The sequence below is a fragment of the Triturus cristatus genome, chromosome 4_2 (genome assembly GCF_964204655.1).
Source record: "Triturus cristatus chromosome 4_2, aTriCri1.1, whole genome shotgun sequence".
Taxonomy (NCBI): domain Eukaryota; kingdom Metazoa; phylum Chordata; class Amphibia; order Caudata; family Salamandridae; genus Triturus; species Triturus cristatus.
Window position 1 is genome coordinate 451,411,967 of NC_140586.1, and position 17,829 is coordinate 451,429,795.

Sequence of the window (17,829 nt, forward strand, 5' to 3'; positions counted from 1 at the left end):
CAGGCGTGTACACTTGCCCTGGGGGCCTGAATGCATGTGTATCTTTCATACGGCCTTATATTTTTAGGCCTGGCATTGAAAATATCTAGCGTGTCTGCAGAGACCAAGGTCTGTCCCTCACAAAGTGGTCCAGGACCTGTTGTGCGACCTGGAGGGGCACACTAAACATACCCTCAGAGCGGGCAGAGCACTACGCTGTCCATCTTTGGGCTTGATTAGCACATAAGGCAGTGGTGGCAGCATACAGCGTGTTTATGTCGACTGCATGTTTGAGTAGGACTGCCAGTCTATGAGTCAGAGTACAGAAACCACAGGGGACCCATTTTTGCATGTACCGGGATTACCGTGCCGCAAGATAAAGGATGAGGACAGTTTCCCCAAACAGTGGAAGGGTATGGTCTACATTCCTGTGGCTGGAGGGTGGAGATACAGACACTGTAGAGCAGATGATGGAGATAGGGGCACCTTTAAAATTGAGTGAAGGCTTAGTTAAAAATGGACTGATGGTTTGCTTTCCTAAGCATTGCCCTGGCAGATGTTACGGGGTGAAGGGTGGGAATTAAGTTTCTGGGATGTTTCTAGGTCAGGCTTGGCCTTTGGCAGGACCCAGATCACTACTCCAGAGAAGCTGACGACAGCCAGGTGTGGAAACTCCACTTCACTGTGCATTCGTTGTGGGTGAAAAAGAACCCCAAAATGTCAATAAATGACATGGGGTAAACATTAAGCAATCAGGGGAGAGGATGTAGCCTTACGGCTAGAGCGGTCGACCCCAAAGCTGGGGAACTGGGTACGATTCTCGGCAACGGCGCTCAACATCCTGTGATTCTGGGCAAACTCCTTAATCTCCCCGTGCCTAACAAAAATGAATGTGTCCATCTTTAACGAAACTGGTGCTCATGTAAAGCGTTCTGATACCCGATGTCTTGGGTCTAGTTCACGCAATATAAAATTTAAAAAAAAATGAAGTGGTTCAAAAAAGAACTCATTTAAAAATATTAAAGAGTTATTGAGGGGACGAAAAGCCCCTTTGGTAAATTAAATACAGGAACAGTACTGTTACATATCTGCCCAACAAGGGCATATGTTTATTAACAGTTAAATCGGCAACAAAGCCACTAAAAGTGTCAATCATCAATAATTATTATTTATCATGTCAGGCTGTGTTTAGTGGCCAGTAATCTCACAGCGCAGTGAAAAAGAGTAGTAATAATGGAAGCAAGTAAAAGACTTTGGCACACCAATTCAGCATATTAAGTTGCTTCTACAATAGTATGATATCTGCCCCTACGAATAAGAGTAAAGATAAATCTGATGACTAACCTGGTTAAGTAAAAAGAATAACAAATGAAATGGGTCGTGCAGAGCCGATGTTTCAAGAAGTGGGTTGTCCGTGGAGTAGGTACAAGGCTAGAAGTTATCCATATAGTGCTTAGCGTAGAAGTATGACATAAGCCGGCAAGGAAAGACAGGACACATTGTTTATAACCATTCCACTATTGCCAAGGCATTAGAGAATGTCAGGGTAGTGGCATGAAACACAGAAGATGTCACGTGGATTATTAGGTCTGCAAATAAGAATGTAATATACTTTGTGACTTTCCGATAAATAAAGAGATATGTGTTCTGTACCTCTAAATGAAGGTAAACATATGGTACAAGGCAATATTTTTTTGCTACCTACCAAAGAAGATCTGAGAGGTCATGTTGAATCTTTAACCCTCAGGACTCAAACTGCAGACAGGATTCAGACTGGTTTCCAATAACCAGAAAATGGATTCTAAAATGTACTAAGCTCCTTGCTTTATGCTAGGCGGAACTCAAGGATCATCTTCATAAAGGGGACGAAATATGGAGGAAAAAAAAAAAAGGACTAACATCCAACATAAAAAAATTATAAAAAGTTTGAACACTAAGAAAAAAATAGGTTTTAAACTAAGAATTAAATATACCTACACGTGAAAGGAGTAGGGATAAACTCGGAAGGTAGGGCAGAATTAGATGAGAAATAGAGAAGCAGTAAAAATGTTGATGGGCGGGTGTCCAAGTCTTACTTAACACTCTCCTTTTTCTGTGTCTCAAACCCACATATTATAACCGCAGGATAAAAAAAAAAAAACTATTCATATCGTGTACCATGGAGGCACAATTCCTTTAGAAAATGCAAAGCAGAGGAACCTAGGACATGATGGGGCTGGGAGCTCCGAATATTAGAAATATTATTGCCGTCAGAATCTGTCACTCCAGAAGCGCTTGCCATATTTCCCCTACCAATAGAATAGCACAAAAATAGCCTCTTATATTGTTATGAATCCTTAAGGGTCTTTAATTAGTTGTGGCACGAGATACACTGTTTACTCCCACAATCGCAAACATTTCAAGCAAAAATTATTTATGTTGCATGTGTAATACATACAAGGTTTCATAAAGAAGCCGCCTTTTTTGTATTAATACAAGTTGTAGATGCCCTTGGACTCCAACCTCCACTGCAAAGAAACAACTGTTGTGGTTCTACTTCTTCACAAAGATGCAGATCTCCTGGCCATGCATATAAATCACCACTCCCAAAAACCCAAGAACCATAGCCCAAAACACCACCATTGCGTTCGCTTTATTTTATGAATACTCAAATTATTTGGAAGGGACAAGCATAGCCTACTAGGAGCACGGCACCAATCGGAGCTAGAATACACGCAATGGAAAGTGTACGGCATCACCATACGTGTCGGCCTGATGCTATGGTTCAGACATACCCATGCAGTTTGAACTATCCGAAGAAGGCCTTCGAGGATCGAGCCACTGTGAAGACAGTAGAGCACGCTTCCCCGCTAGCTACAGTGCAACAGAGACAAGTTTAGGATAGGTACACCTCACCAACGACGTGCTGCCCATTGCATCAAGGTGTAAGGCAGTAAGATTCAAAATCTTGTGCATGCAAGACACACTTCAGTTGGCAACTTCAGTTTCTTTAGTGCCAACCTTCGCTTATTTGGCCACATAACAAGTCCTCCCGGAGTCTATCAAAGGGGAAGGGGAGGTAAGCTAAGCAGCACAGAAACTACAGCAGTACCACCATCTTTGCCAGAGTCACCCATCCCACTACTGACAGTGGTAGAGGCGCACAGATTGAAATTGGTGACCTAAAAGATCGAACGGAGTGAAGTTAAAAAGACCTCAATAGGTGAGGGAGAGAACCACACGGTGGTCTTTGTGTCCCTTGTACCACTAGCTATAGCTTAATCCCAACCCCCTGCTACTTTTTCTTATCCAATTGTAACATAACTTGCGCATCTATATTTGCACGTTTTCTGTTTGTGAAATACTGACAAGTCGAGAGCAATGATATATTCATTTATTAAACAAGGGATCTAAAGAGTCCAAGTAATACATTGGAGAGACCCAGAATGGAGAACTGAGTGACGGTGCACTCTCCACAGCATTGCGCTTTAGAGTACCAGCCTGCAGAATCTCTCCATTATAACATGACTGTAAGAGGAAGCTTCACTCTACAATCTTCTGTTCTCTGTAAAGCACTCAGACACAGTTGTGGTCTTCCTGCACTAAATAAAAATGTAAGAGGATATACCAGCAGCAATTAGCCCCATAGGGTTAGAATGTCCTTCTCATTGATACTTCTGACACTGGAGGGGACCGTCGTCGCAATCAACCGACCTCTAGGAATTATTGCAGATTTTTAACCACACTCTCCGCTTCTACTTAAGCAGCTTCCACCTTCTTTTACTCGAGGAGTATCATAACCCTACTCTGTGTAACTGCCAGCACAGCAAGGGCTGCAGACAGCAAGTGTTCCCAGATATCAGGTTGTATGACAGAATCAACCATCACTATCTCATATTGAGCATAATACATTGCAAGAGAAACCATAATTTTCTTATTGCACATGCAATGCATGGCCATGTTCTGCAAAAGCTGCATCATCACAGAGGGTAAAAAAGCTCTATCTAGCTTCGACTGCCCATCCTGCCTCGTAGGTCTCTTGGTAATCAAGCCTTGCTGGGCTGCTTGTAGGCTACAGTCCCACTTTCATCAAAACAGAAGGACTCTTTTCTATTCTGACCACTCCAGCTAAAAGGCTTTAGGATTGCAGTAGAATCGATTTATGCCAACAAGTCATTAGATCTGTGGTTTTTAGGTCTCGCCTACCAGACAGCAGCTGCGATTCTTACCTCTCTCCTTTGGAATGCTTCTCCCACCTGTGCCCTTCATATGTCTCCATATGATAAAAAAATAGTATAAAGCTACAACTTAAAAAAAAAACCACAAAAAAAAAAAAAAAAATCTACCTCTCTGACTTGGTACATAAATAAAACATCACTCACGTAGTTTCGTAGGTGCACCTCTCAACAAAATAACGTGGCTGTCACGTAGTAGCACCTTTTTTGTTTTCTTTAACCATGCTGCACACCCTCCGGGATGCTGTGCAGCATGGATAAAAAACACTGGCAAAATCAATAGGTCACAAAGGCCAGAACTACTGGCTTGGTCAATGCTTGTTTAAAGTAAGGAACCGTTCACTAGAAATTATGCACCACTTTGCATAATAGAATCCTGTAACGATAAGAAAGAAACTGGGCAGTGACATTTAGATAGTTCTGCCCAGAGCCCCACCAAGGGGTGAGTGGTGCATATAGGCAGAGAATATATTGAAAAGCGCAATCACTAGTTTGAGCTTTTGTACAGTCCTTGACCTGGTTTTCTACAAGCTTTGTTGCTACACCTAGATATTGGGATCATAACCACTTACCAAAGTGCTGGTGAAATTAGCAGGATGCACGATGAAGGAATCTGCAGCTGTCAAAAGGATATAAAGATGCCTGCTTGACTTCCGGTCCTGAAATTGGTGCTATTGAACATTCCTTCCTAAATTGCATATAGCATACAAAAGCAGTTTGCAAAAGCTCTCAGAAAACATGCCCTTTGCAGGTTAGTCCCACCACGCAGTGTGAATAATATACCCTAGTTCCAAACGCAGGCTTCGACACACTTAAAAAAGCAACAAGGACAAACAAAAGAAAGGGTGTTAGTTTATTTAGGGGATTGTCGGATTTTTGGAGATTCAGGAGTATGAAATAAATCCAGACATATAAACGGTATTTAAGACGGAGTGTAGGCTTCTCTTCATTTCCTTCCTACCATCCAAGTATATCTCAGAAAAGAAAAAAATATATATATCAAGGGAATATTTGAGACCTAACCTTAAACCCAGTCTTCGGAAATATTTTATGCCATTCTTTGGGGATTTAATTGCCCTTTGTAGCGGTAGGATGCAGGCCAAAAACAAAATGCATGCATCTCTCAAAAATAGCTGTGATGAAAGTCCGAATGTTACTGGCAAACGGTCAAGGAATGATAGGGCGGGGTGTGAAAAGAACTTTCTTTGGCTGAGTAAGCACGATTGACAGCCAACCGTCTAGACTCGTGGAGCCAAAGGCACAAACAGGCTCCGAGCTGAGCATTATTTATGGACTCGTAGGGAAGAGTAAGGTCATTTCTAAAAGAACTTGGTCTTTGCGGCAGCCCCCCACACCTACAGGTATGGAGTCAAGAGATCGGTGAAAGTGATCACCTGAAACTTCACCGTGTTCCACACAGATCACAGAAAACTCTGTACAATCCTAGGAAATGTCACTTTATAATTTGTTTTAGACAGAAGCGGCTCATCACAGACCAATCTAGAAGGAGCTTACTTAAAGTAGAATCAGAAAGTGCCATCTTGCCATCCAATAGGAGCCTGGCTGGGTAGAGCTCAAGCTAGAGACATTAACTGCTAAAGTTGCTTCTATCTGGGATGTGAAACGAACGCAATCCTGGGCCAGCGACTAAACACAAAGGCTCTTTTTGTTACTCTTCCACCTCACTCTTACCCAGTCATTACCCTTAATGTCTGGCAGCTCAGAAAGCTTTCCTTCCAGTGGACCCAAGAAATGGTGTCTGTATCCGCAGGAGCCCAGACACCTGTGAGCGGCAGATCCTTTTAATACTTCTACCACTAGACGTGTGGTTACATTACTACAGAATTTTACGCGCTCTCTGAAACCCTGCGGAGATATTTTTCTCACATTAGTAACTGCTGGACTGCCAGTACACTTTTAGCTGAAAAAGGCACAGGTAAAACCAGTCTATCAGAACATGATGGCTTCCTGATAATAGGCTCAAAAATCCATGCCATATCTTTTTTTTTCTTCTAGATGACGAAGGACAAAAAAAATGCAGTCGTATTTACTCAGGTAGCGACAGATTTATATAAATGCAAGGATCGCGTCGTCAAATAAACACCTGCAGTCGAGTCGGGTCCTTTGAGGTATCTCGACGAACACCTGGGCAAGATGTTTACTCACAATTGCAAACTGAATGCGAGGAGGGATAATTAGCAAATAAAACCTTTGCTGGAACCGGTTCACTAGCGCCCTCCGAGATGGAGAACCAAGCTGGCACCGGGTGAAGGAACTGCATGAAATGATGATTCCAATTTACACATCGGCACAACATTCTGCCTGCCTGTCAACGGGAAACCATTTCATATGAAGTGATAAAACAGATCTCTGGGAACGACTGAGCAAAAAAGTGCTGACAATAGTCTGGCTGCAGACTCTCCTATCAGCGCCTTCCGCAACTCCCTGTATCAACTGCAACGCGACGCAAGCTCGTGTTGTGATGGCTGCCTGCCGTCTTACTTCGCTTCTAGGTAGAGTGGAAGTCTTTCATAGGCAACACGCTTCCTTTTGGACTAACAGGCTACCTAGGTCTATTAGATTATTTATGATATCAAAGATATTTAATAGAATGTTTAGTTATTTATACATGCTTCAGCTGTTTCTAAGCGTTGCAAACAGTTCTCGATTTACTGAGCCCAGGAGGAGGGATGGATGGTGATGTAAGCCTAAGCAAGCATCTCTTAGTGATAACTGTTCAACTCAAAACACTCTGCTTTGTAAAACTGCTACAAAAGCGGCTCCATAGAGAAATGATTCAGTCTAATGATTTAGGTGCAGAGGAAATTTGGAGAGAAAAAAATTGCAACCTTAAAGGAAAGGCACTGCTATCATCTCGCATTAAAATTCAATGAAAGAGTATACTGCACATTCAAAAGTCACACAAGCTACTGAAAAGACACCGACAAAATAACGATCAGAGGACAAAACATCTCGCTGCCTCAGTTTTACTGTTCTCAGGAGATATATTCGGCTTGACAAAATATTTCTCTGGTGAAAATCAGGCAACATTTTGCACTGGCATTAGTATACAGTTCTAAAAAGAAAAGAAAAAGTCTGCAAACGTGAAATCTTGAGGTTGCTACCACTTTAAAAAAAACACTGGCATTGGCAATCATTTACCTTTACATAGATAGAAGCACTACTAATTTGCGTTGCCGATGCTTGTTTTCAATGCCTGCCACGATCGAGGATGTGTCCTCCCACATTGCTGTAGTTCTTCTAGTGACCACTAGGTGGAAATGAAATGATGCAAACCGGCGTTTAAACATGTCACTTTGCAATGCTGCGTTCGTAGCAGGCCAAATGACAAATCCACTGACGGCAAAACCAAAAGGCTCAGAACACAGAAAAGGGCGCCAGAAACAAGAGCAGGGCTCCTGAGACGGACATGAAGGCCAGCCAACCTTAAGCATGGATTGGCTCTTTGGAGTAGGATATACAAATCTGTCTGGGACAGGCAACTGAAGCAGTCTACAGTAAGACCTAACAAGCATTTGCAATGCAATAGGTCTCGCATTTGTTAGAGTTAGAGCTATTGGCGTTGTAACTGGCAATGTGCTTTTTTATGCAGTTGGGTGTGGAGTGGATGCATGTGTTATGAAGTGGAATTGTGGGTTGGATTGGAATTGTTACTTGTGAAAATGTGTGCAGTGCAACTATCCCAATGAAAACAAAATAAGCGAGACCAGAGGGGTGGGGGTGAAACGGTCAGCAACATGGAAAGTGGTGGGTGGGAGAGGAATGCAGCAACAAGTGCATAAAAATATAGCACTTCAATTGAAGAGCCCATTAATGAAGGCACGAGCGGATGGAGACCAATTAAATATAATGCATCTGTGCCTTGTCCCTGTGCCAGACAAAGGAATGGAAGTGACGCATGGGCTCTGGTGGCTACTTAGGATGCAGTAAAGCAGAATGACAGATTCCAACAAAGTGCCAAGCAATGGCTGGGTTGAAAGCCCAATACCGTATACAATAGAGGTAAGCCCTCATCTAATGAGAAGTTAGTAATTAATATACGCCACACTCCCAGAGCTGCCGACTTTGGAACTGAGAATCAGGTTGATATGGTGTGGTACGGCCTACCGCCCCCTCCACCCCTGACTGTGACACAAAACCAATATAACATTTGTTTGGAATAGGGGGTCGTTGAACCCCGATCGTATTTATTAACAAAAAAAACAAGTTATATTCATAATTACAATACGCAGAAATGACAAGACAGGATTCGGTACATTTGTTTCAATCCTAGCTTTAACAAAACTCTAATACATAAATGTTCCTATCCTAGTCTAAAACATTACTGATCATTACTGGCACATACGACGGATGTGCTGCCGAGGGGAGGAAGAGATAGTCTCTTGCGCTCCCCCCGGCTTTAAGGTCTCCGAGGGTCGCCCACGCCACCGGAAGTGATCAGATCGCTTCCGGGGCGCGGGGGAGCCTCCCATGACCCGGAAGTGATTCAATCACTTCCGGGGCAGTTCCCCTACCGCAGACAGGGACAGCGAATGGGGCACAGGTTCCGGGGGCACGGCCGACCCCCATAATGGCGGCGGGGCCTATGCTGGCCCCGCCTTCCTCTTCCTAGGATATGCTGAATATACTGCAATTGTGGGAAAATCACTTAATCTCTTTGGGCTCACTCAGATTATTATCCTCTTTATGGTGATAAAACCAGTACAGTTGAGTAGTAATAATAGCATGTGCTTTAAACGTGCAGTGTGTCGAAATAGCTTTTAGTGAGCTGCTATTTACAAGGAGATAAGAGTTCCCTGATCTTGAAACAGTATTTTGCTGTAAATGTGTGCTCTAAGCAAACACGTTTACAGTTTAAGCGTTACGTGCTAATCTACCTTTCCGTATATAAAAGTGAATGATTAGCGTATTATTTCGTCCACAGCCTTGCGCCCAGGGCCGGTATATGAAATGGGGAAGTTGGCGTTCTGGTTTGATATGTTGCCTTGTGTAATGTACAAAAAAAAAAAACTAATAGAGGTGGGGACTGACGCCGGTGTGAGGTTTGGAATGCAAAGTAAATTCTGCACAAACTAAGCTGCCAAAAGTGTGAGAATAACTGGCGCACTGTGTGAATGTTGCAGATGAGTGCTGTTTTGGCCTAATTGTGGTGCACAAAGTGTTTTAAAAGATGGCAGACGACCTGGGCAAGCAGTGGTGGCAGAAGGAGCAGGAGCCAAAGGCGAGGAAGCATAAGGGATTGGAAAAATGTTGTGGTGCGAGGCATGTGCATGCAGTCAAGCATTTTCTGTAAAAGTCAGACTTCTCTCCCTGAAGATATTAGTCAGAAGATCGCGTTTACTTAACGAATGGCTAGTAACTAGATACTGCTTTCAAGAACGCAGTGAACAGAAATAAAAGCATTATGTGAATTTGAAGATGGGCAGCATTTGCCTACTTTCATGTTGTACTTTACTTACTGGATAAACCGTTTGCTTAACTATGAATTAGGTGGCAAGTTAGAATAAGGTACAATTTCCATTGTGCAATGAACTAGGCGAGAACTAAAAATGAATACGTAAAGCGCTCCGATACCTTCGAGTCGAGTTCGCGCTATATAAAACTGCAACCCCCAAAAAAGTGTGTTCACAAGTTACAATAAATAACGTAAATGGCGTGGATCTGTGTATACTCTGGCGTAGTAGCAGTCGCTATGTATTCCATTCTCTAGTCCATCCGTTTGTTCATCCAGTCCTAACATGCTCCATTTTTTGCAACGTAATACTTCTTCCTGTACCGTTGTGTTTGTCGGTCTAGCTATCTGGCCGGCATTGTACTTTTTATGATGAAATGATAGAATGTGTTAACTGCTTCACCACCTAGAACCGCTTAAATCTGCATGGTGCGCAACAAAAGTTCATACCATAAAGTAAAAGGCTGAATGTAAAACCAAAAGCAGTAATCCTTGATCCGGCAGAAGCCCCGTCCCCTCCCCCTCCCCCGATCATCAACACTACGATACAGGAACTGTGTGTTCAGGGTTATGATGGACAGCTTAGACGTAAGGCTGTGATGACGCAGGGATTAACTCTCCCGTCTCCCCATCCTACCTATATCCATCCAGGCTTCTCGTTCACAGCCTCTGCAGCATTTTTCTTCCTTTACTATATCTCTGCGTCCATCTATCCTTAGCTGCTGCAGCGCCTAAGTGCCCTAGAGCTTGTACAGGGTGCTATGCAGGGTTACAACAGAAGGTTAGTGCTGCAAAAAGATGCTGCTCGCATGACAGTGACTCACCTGTTCACTGCTTTAAGGCGCCTCGAGGCTTCTCCGCGTTAGCTGGATCTGTCCGCCTGCTCCTCTCCCACAGCCCCAGCATTATAAACCACGCCCAGGGCGCACCATCTACCGGCTCACGCGGCACAAGCCCAGAACTGAAAGTGAACAAAAGTTTCTGTTCCTACAACACGGCCATTTCCCGGAATTCACTAGTCCCGAGGCGGCAGGCGGGTGGGCTGCAATATTCACAGCAGTCCTGCCCTAGCAGGAGAGAAACCTCATAAGCAGCACCTCCCGGGAGGAGATATTTTATAGGACTGGCAGCGGCAGCTTCAGTAAAGGAGGGCCTTATGTTATAGATTTTCAGACATCATTGCCAAAACCAACAGGTATGGCCCTGGCAAGCTAAAGCAATGGGGCATTCATTTTTATTTTAGAATTGCAGTCATGTGCCAAAACACTACAATAAATAAACACAGTTCAGACAAGCGGCAGTGAAAGCGATCGCGAAAGCGATCGCTATTGCAAAACACTGAAACCCACAAGTGGTGCGCGCGTGCCACAGCGAGCCATGTGGTTTCAATTATCGCGCCTGTGTCTCCGCACGATAACTGAAACCACATGGCAGCGGTGCGGGTAACAGACACCAAGAGGCCATGGGCGGAGCAATGCGGCCGCCTTTGGCCAATTGCGTGCTGTCTTTAATAAAAAGACGCACGCAAAGGCCAATAGTGTGGCCCAAAACGAAAAGCACATGCACAAGCATGTGCGATTCCTAGGTCAATTTTCAAACCCCATACAAGAGGTCTCTCGCTGCGCGAGCAGTGCTGCACACTGCAATGCTAGGCGCGAGACCTAAAAGGGGCCAGGCTTGGCTTAGTCTACAGAAGTGAACTGATGACAGTCTGAATTATTCTGTCAGAGGCAAGCAAAGTTGCTCCACTTAAATGCATCGAAGGCACTTGCAAACACAACAGTGACGCCAACTAGGTACCCGGGAGGTACATAAAAAATATAAGTGAAAGAGCTCCGCCTCGTAAGCTATAAAAGCCTCGGAAGCAAAGATGATCAGTAACTTTCCAATTGCTGACTGAAGATTATTCCATGACTTGCAGCAAAGTAGGAGGGCAGTATCTTTCTCCTGTCACAGTTCTGATATGTGAACGCTGAACATGAAGCACTGTCAAAGATTTCATGTGTCCAAGACACTATAGATTGAGAGAAATATTTTTAGCACTTCTATAGCACTGGTGCTGTCCCAGATAAAAATAAAAAAAGAAATCTGGAAGCCCAGTTGTAGTAGACACTCATTTGACAAATCCAATTCCTCCTCCCCCAAATCCCCTAGTAAACTGTCATTTGAAGTCTGTGAGATGCCCATCAGGTTTCAACTGCTATGGCAAAACCAATTGTTTGAGGTAAACAACTCATCACTAACTCTTTTTGGCCAAACTCTTCTGTAGCCACCAACCATTCGAGAACAAACTTCACAGGGTACATGTTAACTACATCAAAGTTAAAAGACTGCATTTAGCAGGTAGATGACACAAACCATGCATGTATGCCAGCTGAATACATTTTCAATTCCTAAAGAGTTAACATTTGCTTAATGCCATCTTGATGTTTCAACAACTTACTGACCTACTTCCTTCTTTGTAACAACACTTCCAGCAGCGCACACTGGATCAAACAGGTCACTGAACTATGCTACAGGCATCTAGCAAAATGCACACTAATTGGAGACTACCACTATCCCTATCAAAGATTCAACAAAGTAAAAAGAAAACCTGTTTAATGTTGCAGTAAAACTGCTGCATAAAAGTAGCAGACAGACTATATTTACAGCCAACTCTTCTGAACGTTTCTAATCCTAAAATGTTAATTCATTTAGGTCTTGGGGTGCCTAACCCACAAAATCCTAGACGTAGACTAACTAAGTTTATAAAAAAATAAAAATCGGCAATTCGGATTCATTCGGCAGCTTAAATAAAATGTTATTCTCACAGCTGTTTCTTAAAAAGACACAAGGCCTTGCTGTTGCTCAACAAACCCGCTAGAGCATGGCATTTCAGTCACACCTTGGCTAAGTCATTAGCCACTTTTAAGTAACGGTACTGAATATCTGTCAATTAATTTCAGAAGAAACGCCTTAGCTGCACAGCTTGAATCTCAATTAAAAATTACGTTATCACTAATCTGATTGTAAATGTCACCGGGGCTAAGCGTGGAAAGGCAGGAAGGGAGAGCGGGTGGTGTTCAAGCCACACCATCCATTTGCTTAAACTATACAAACACTCGACGTGATTAGCTAGTGTTCCCCCATGTGAAAGCTGCTGGGGAAAGAGGATGTGAATAAAGCCAGTAATGTCACAGGGAATGTAAACAGGACACACAAGCTTTTGATGTAAAGCTTCTTGAAAACATACTGATAAGCTGAGGTTTGTTCCAGAGGCTTCTTCCATAAAGTGTTTTATAAGCGCCACAGCATAGCTGGTTACATATAGAGTAGGCAAAAAAGCTGGATGATAAACACTCAAGGCCACCACTAGGCAGGCTATACGTTTTATAATCGCAACTAGATCTGGTAGTGCCACTGAACACAATAAATCCTGATTTCAAATTGGGACTCTTGATATTATGCTCACCATGAATGAAGTGTAAGCAGTGGCGGCCGGCACAGGTAAGAGTAGTGGGGGGAGGGTGGGGCTTGACAGATGATTAGTTCGTTCAAATTAAATTAAAAAAAGAAAGAAACACGTACCTTGCGCTCACAGCATCAGCGATGTGGCGAGCACAATGCAAGTGGTTTTATTTTTTTTATTTAATTTTAATTAAACCATCGCCTGTCTATTCCCCCACCCCTACCTACCCTGCCCCACTGCTCTTACCTATGCCGGCCACAACTAAGTGCAAGGGAGTCTTTGCTGCGATCTCTGTAGCGCATGTTAAAAATCTCAGGAATAACTGGGTATAAACAGCACGTGTGTGTGGGTTTTATGTTGTCGTGGGCTAAGAACATGCAGGGTGACTGTGTATAGGGTGAAGATGAAAAGGGATAGTATGGAACCTTAGGGCAAGTACCAGGTCACTGAAATCCACCTGGTCCAAATTCTTTTATCTGGACTAATTTATATCTACTAGGTAGAAGGAGTGTTACCAGTTCAACACAGTCATGTATCCCGTGCAGTTACTAAGGGTGTTGGTTGCCGAATGGTCAGCAGCGGCGAAGGTAGCGGACTGAGCCAGGAAAGCCAGCCAGCATATATAGCTGTTGTCAGAGAGGAACGTGGTGTTGCCTAGGACCTGGACGGTTGCTGTGAACGCTGCCGTGACACCCCTGTGTCTGCTGGATTCAACATAGGAGTACTTAGACTCCAGTGTGAACCCGGACTAAATATCAGGCGCAGAGGACAATAAATTGTATTCCCATGCTGGGCGAGCTGATTTCCACAGTGGCCTTTGTACCAGGATATAATACATTTATATCACACACAGATCAACACGCCTAATCTTTTCAATCCTTTGAAAATCCCCTTTGGAGTCTTCCTGATTTCTTCAGATTACCAGTGATTTGGCAACATCCTTTAAGGCATCAGAAGGAGGATTCCCTTATGGATGTGCTGCCTTCCCCTTACATACTTCTTGTCCTTGTGCCGTGACGCTTTCTTAAATAAGGGTAACGCCTGGGTCAAAACGTCGACGTTGTTTGGTTCAGTTGTTTTGTTCAGTTGTTTTCGGGTCATCTGGTTTTTAATTGGCAAGTAATTCTACCAGAGACACTGATCCCTTGAATACTATTTTTTAAGCTCCTTCTTACTTTGTATCATTTTTACATATATTGTTCCACCGATGTATATATCACGATCCCTTCACTCATGTCACAGAACACAGTCATTCTTTCACTATATTTAATGTCACTTTTTCTTCATTTTAATTGTTGACAGCCATTTCATAAAATGCATAATAATGCTCGAAGTGAATACGTTTCACGCGGTTCATGATTGTCGGTCTTTTGTGTTCCAACCCAATCACTAAAAGCATTTTTGACTATAAACTAAAATGTATGGTTTTTTGATTAATTTTTTGAAATTCTAAGCAATTGTCACTACCCCACAGAACCAATTGTAGCTTTTGCAGTGAAGCTTAATGGCAGACTGGTCTTCATGTAGGAGGATGCAGACTTTAATTTTTCTGGTGAAACCAGAAATGAACTGCGTTTAGCACTAACTTGCGGAACAAGATTAAATGAGATGTGTGTGTAAAAGGCAAAGTCATCGATATCAATTAGGTTGGGATGTTTTCTGTCTTTTACACATCGAACTAGGTTATCCTATTTTGAAAAATACGGTTTTTGGCTGTTACACACCTTGTATACAGAAGAAAATGTAATTACAGAGGTACCTTCTTTTGCAATATTATTTCGATATTCACACAATCCTAACTTTGTTACAGCTTGAAATGCTCTTATATTAAGGCTTTTGTATGTTTTCTAAATCTAATTGAAACGGAGTGCAAGTAATTGAAAAAGCGGTGGACTGAATCCTCACCTTACCACACATTTTAAATACACTTCGTGAACGAAGGTGCATTCTTGCAAGACTAGAAGTATTCTTACACAACCCAAATTAATTATCAAAGGCAACTAGCTGTAAAATTCAGTTATTCAAGCTTTAATTAGCTCTATCACCCTTTCACTACAGAAGGTGATTTAACAGGTCTTTGCGGCATCCCAACATGCAGAAATTTACTTTTCAGATAAAAACAGAATTTAACCAATGTCCAAAATGAACAAAGGGCACCACAGGACTCGTGTGTAAAGTCAATATCAAACACACAGTTTCAGGAACATGTGAAAAAACTGGCCTGCGATCTCTCATAAGGCCACTATCTTTGCCACATTAAAGAAGCCTTTTGAAAATGGTTTGGCAAAACATGAAAATCCCGAGGGTAGAAACCCATGTGATATGTTCCCGGTACACGCTGCTTCAAATCTGGATGCATGCGGCAAACGAGCTTCAGTAAAAATGGATAGATAGGTCGATAAAAGAGCAGCTATCCTGGGAGGAAAAACAATGGGAATAAGTAACGATTTTCCTGCTTGTGAGTGGAAAAGGCATTTTGAGCGCATTAGCATTAAAATAATATTGATTGGCTCACCCTATAATTCAAACAGTGCTATTTAAGTGAATACATGAATGAAAACATTAGGTAAATCATCCAATATTAATTCTAAACTATAAAAGCCAAGCAGAGAGCTCCATCTCACTGAGACTGTTGGGAACAGTGGCCAACACAAGGCTTGCTCATGCAAAACCGCTTTGCAATTCATAAAAAGAGGCAAAATAAGGGGCAACCACATAATCAAACTATACTCTTTCATTCTATCATCAGGGAGGCTTTTGCCAATTTACCAAGTAGTGATCTGGTATGGATTTGGATCGAGATGAAGGACTAAAAGTGTTGCAGAGAAAGTAGTAGTAATTCACCTACATTTCAGCAAACATGGGTTTGATGTCGACATTAAAAGTATTCGACAACAAATCAGTGCTAGAAAAAAAAAGACGTTAAAATCAGTAAAAGCATTGCTCACAAAGAATAATTTGTACAACAGTTTACAAAGCCAGTCAATTAAAAAGCATTGGCAAATCCATAAGTTATGGCCTTGGCAAGTATGCATTTTTCCCCAAAATATGCACAGACCAAAAAATTGGGCAAACATGAAACTGTAAAAATAAAGGAGTGGCCTGGCAGCACAGAGAAACCAGCCGTGGCACTGAAGTGCACTCCTTTTCAGGTAGCTGTGCACATTTGATCAGGCATATTGCTATCACTGGCAGTGGAAGAGAGCCAATGGATGAAGTTTGCTGACCCATGGCCCCAATGCTGTGTGCCATGGTGAGCGGAAAATGTGTATCTGAATGGAGGAAGACATGTAAATGAAAGAGACTGTATGTGTACGTGTATGCAATTCTATTCAGGTTTTATGGACAACATGCAGCAGCCCAAAAAACTAAAGCGGTCTACAGGCCAGACATAAAAAAATAAATAAAATGGTTTGCATTTTGAGGTACCAAGCGGTAAAGTCGGTAAACCGAGATCTGTCGCCCACATTCGCTGTTCCACCCTAGCTTTGTGAAGCACTATTCAGGAGACAGACGCCTACATCAGCTAATCAAGTGTAAAGCATGAACGCAGTTTTACCTTCAGTGCACTGTATGAAGCAGACTGCAAGAAACAGCCAGCGACTTCTCATTCTGGATCCAGACAACACCATCATTGATCCCTCTCTGGGTGTTGCCGTTGTATTCCTTAATGTGCCCGGTCACACATCCCCCAGTTCATCGACACCAGCGGCCCGCATCACGGTGCGCCATTCCTGGAAGAAAGAGGCACATATCTCAGCGACAGGCGACTGAACAGAGCAGGCAGCAAAAGCAGCACATTTCAGCTCACACGAGGAATTTAGGGCCAAACCTCCAGGAGAATGTGGAGACATTCAGCAGAAACATGATCCTTTTTTTAAGTGCCTATATTACATGCCATTAGTTAACACACGTATTACCCTTTCAGCTGCCTCGCACTTGACAGTGCGTGGTCCTTTAAACAAAAGGGCATCCATTTTCACTAACAGACCCACATATGGTAATAGAAGTGCTCCAGCAATCGACAGCTGCATGTCCATTTTTAAAATTATTTTTTTGATTGAACAAGTTACAAATGAAAGTGTCCGCCATTCAGTTTGTGGGGAGGGAGACACAGAGACAGACACAGAGAGAGAGTACAGGGGCGAACACTGGTAAGTAACAGAGTAAACATCTATTTTTCAGAGGTCACCCTAGCCAATCGGTGGAAATCTGTTTTTTTTTTAAACTGGACCAAGGAGACCAAAGAGGGTTTTAACAATAGCATAGGAAGATCTTAGAATCTACACTAGGCACAAATGCTTGCAATGCACACCTCTCCTGCAAGTCATATGTGAGGATATAAATCTTACACCTCGCCATATTCACTGCTCAGCCACCATGCAATGATTTGCCTGACCAGGTCGGCTACTGATGGTAACAGGCGGGAAAGAGCATCTGCCTGTGGTCATGAGATTTCCCAGTTTTGGAGAGAAAAAAATTCGAGACATCCTAGAATGCTGACATGTAGAAAGCCTGTTAATGCATCACTGCCTCTAAAACCCACTCAAGTCAAGGGATGAATTACTGGAATACATCTCTGCACTGCTCGGGAACTGACAGCCCCTCTCGTTAATAGATGGCTTCCAACATCACAGACTTCCAGCAAATAACCCCTTTACCTTAATTTTCTTGTGAGCGCTGAATATTACAAACATGCTTTGAATGTTTATTTA

General features: G+C 42.8%; 1 protein-coding gene across 20 annotated transcripts in view; it reads right to left on the reverse strand.

Annotated features, from left to right (window-relative positions):
- Window positions 1–17,829, reverse strand: part of LOC146834551 (adhesion G protein-coupled receptor L2) — a 202,023-nt gene that overhangs the window by 145,794 nt on the left and 38,400 nt on the right. For all 20 annotated transcript variants that reach the window (XR_014960634.1, XM_085601952.1, XM_085601948.1 and 17 more), the window contains exon 2: window positions 16,674–16,848. Coding sequence is in view for 19 of the 20 variants with exons in the window: in XM_085601952.1 (XP_085458078.1) it covers window positions 16,674–16,749 (76 nt within the window). In the remaining variant the exon portion in view is untranslated. The remainder of the gene's footprint in view (window positions 1–16,673; window positions 16,849–17,829) is intronic.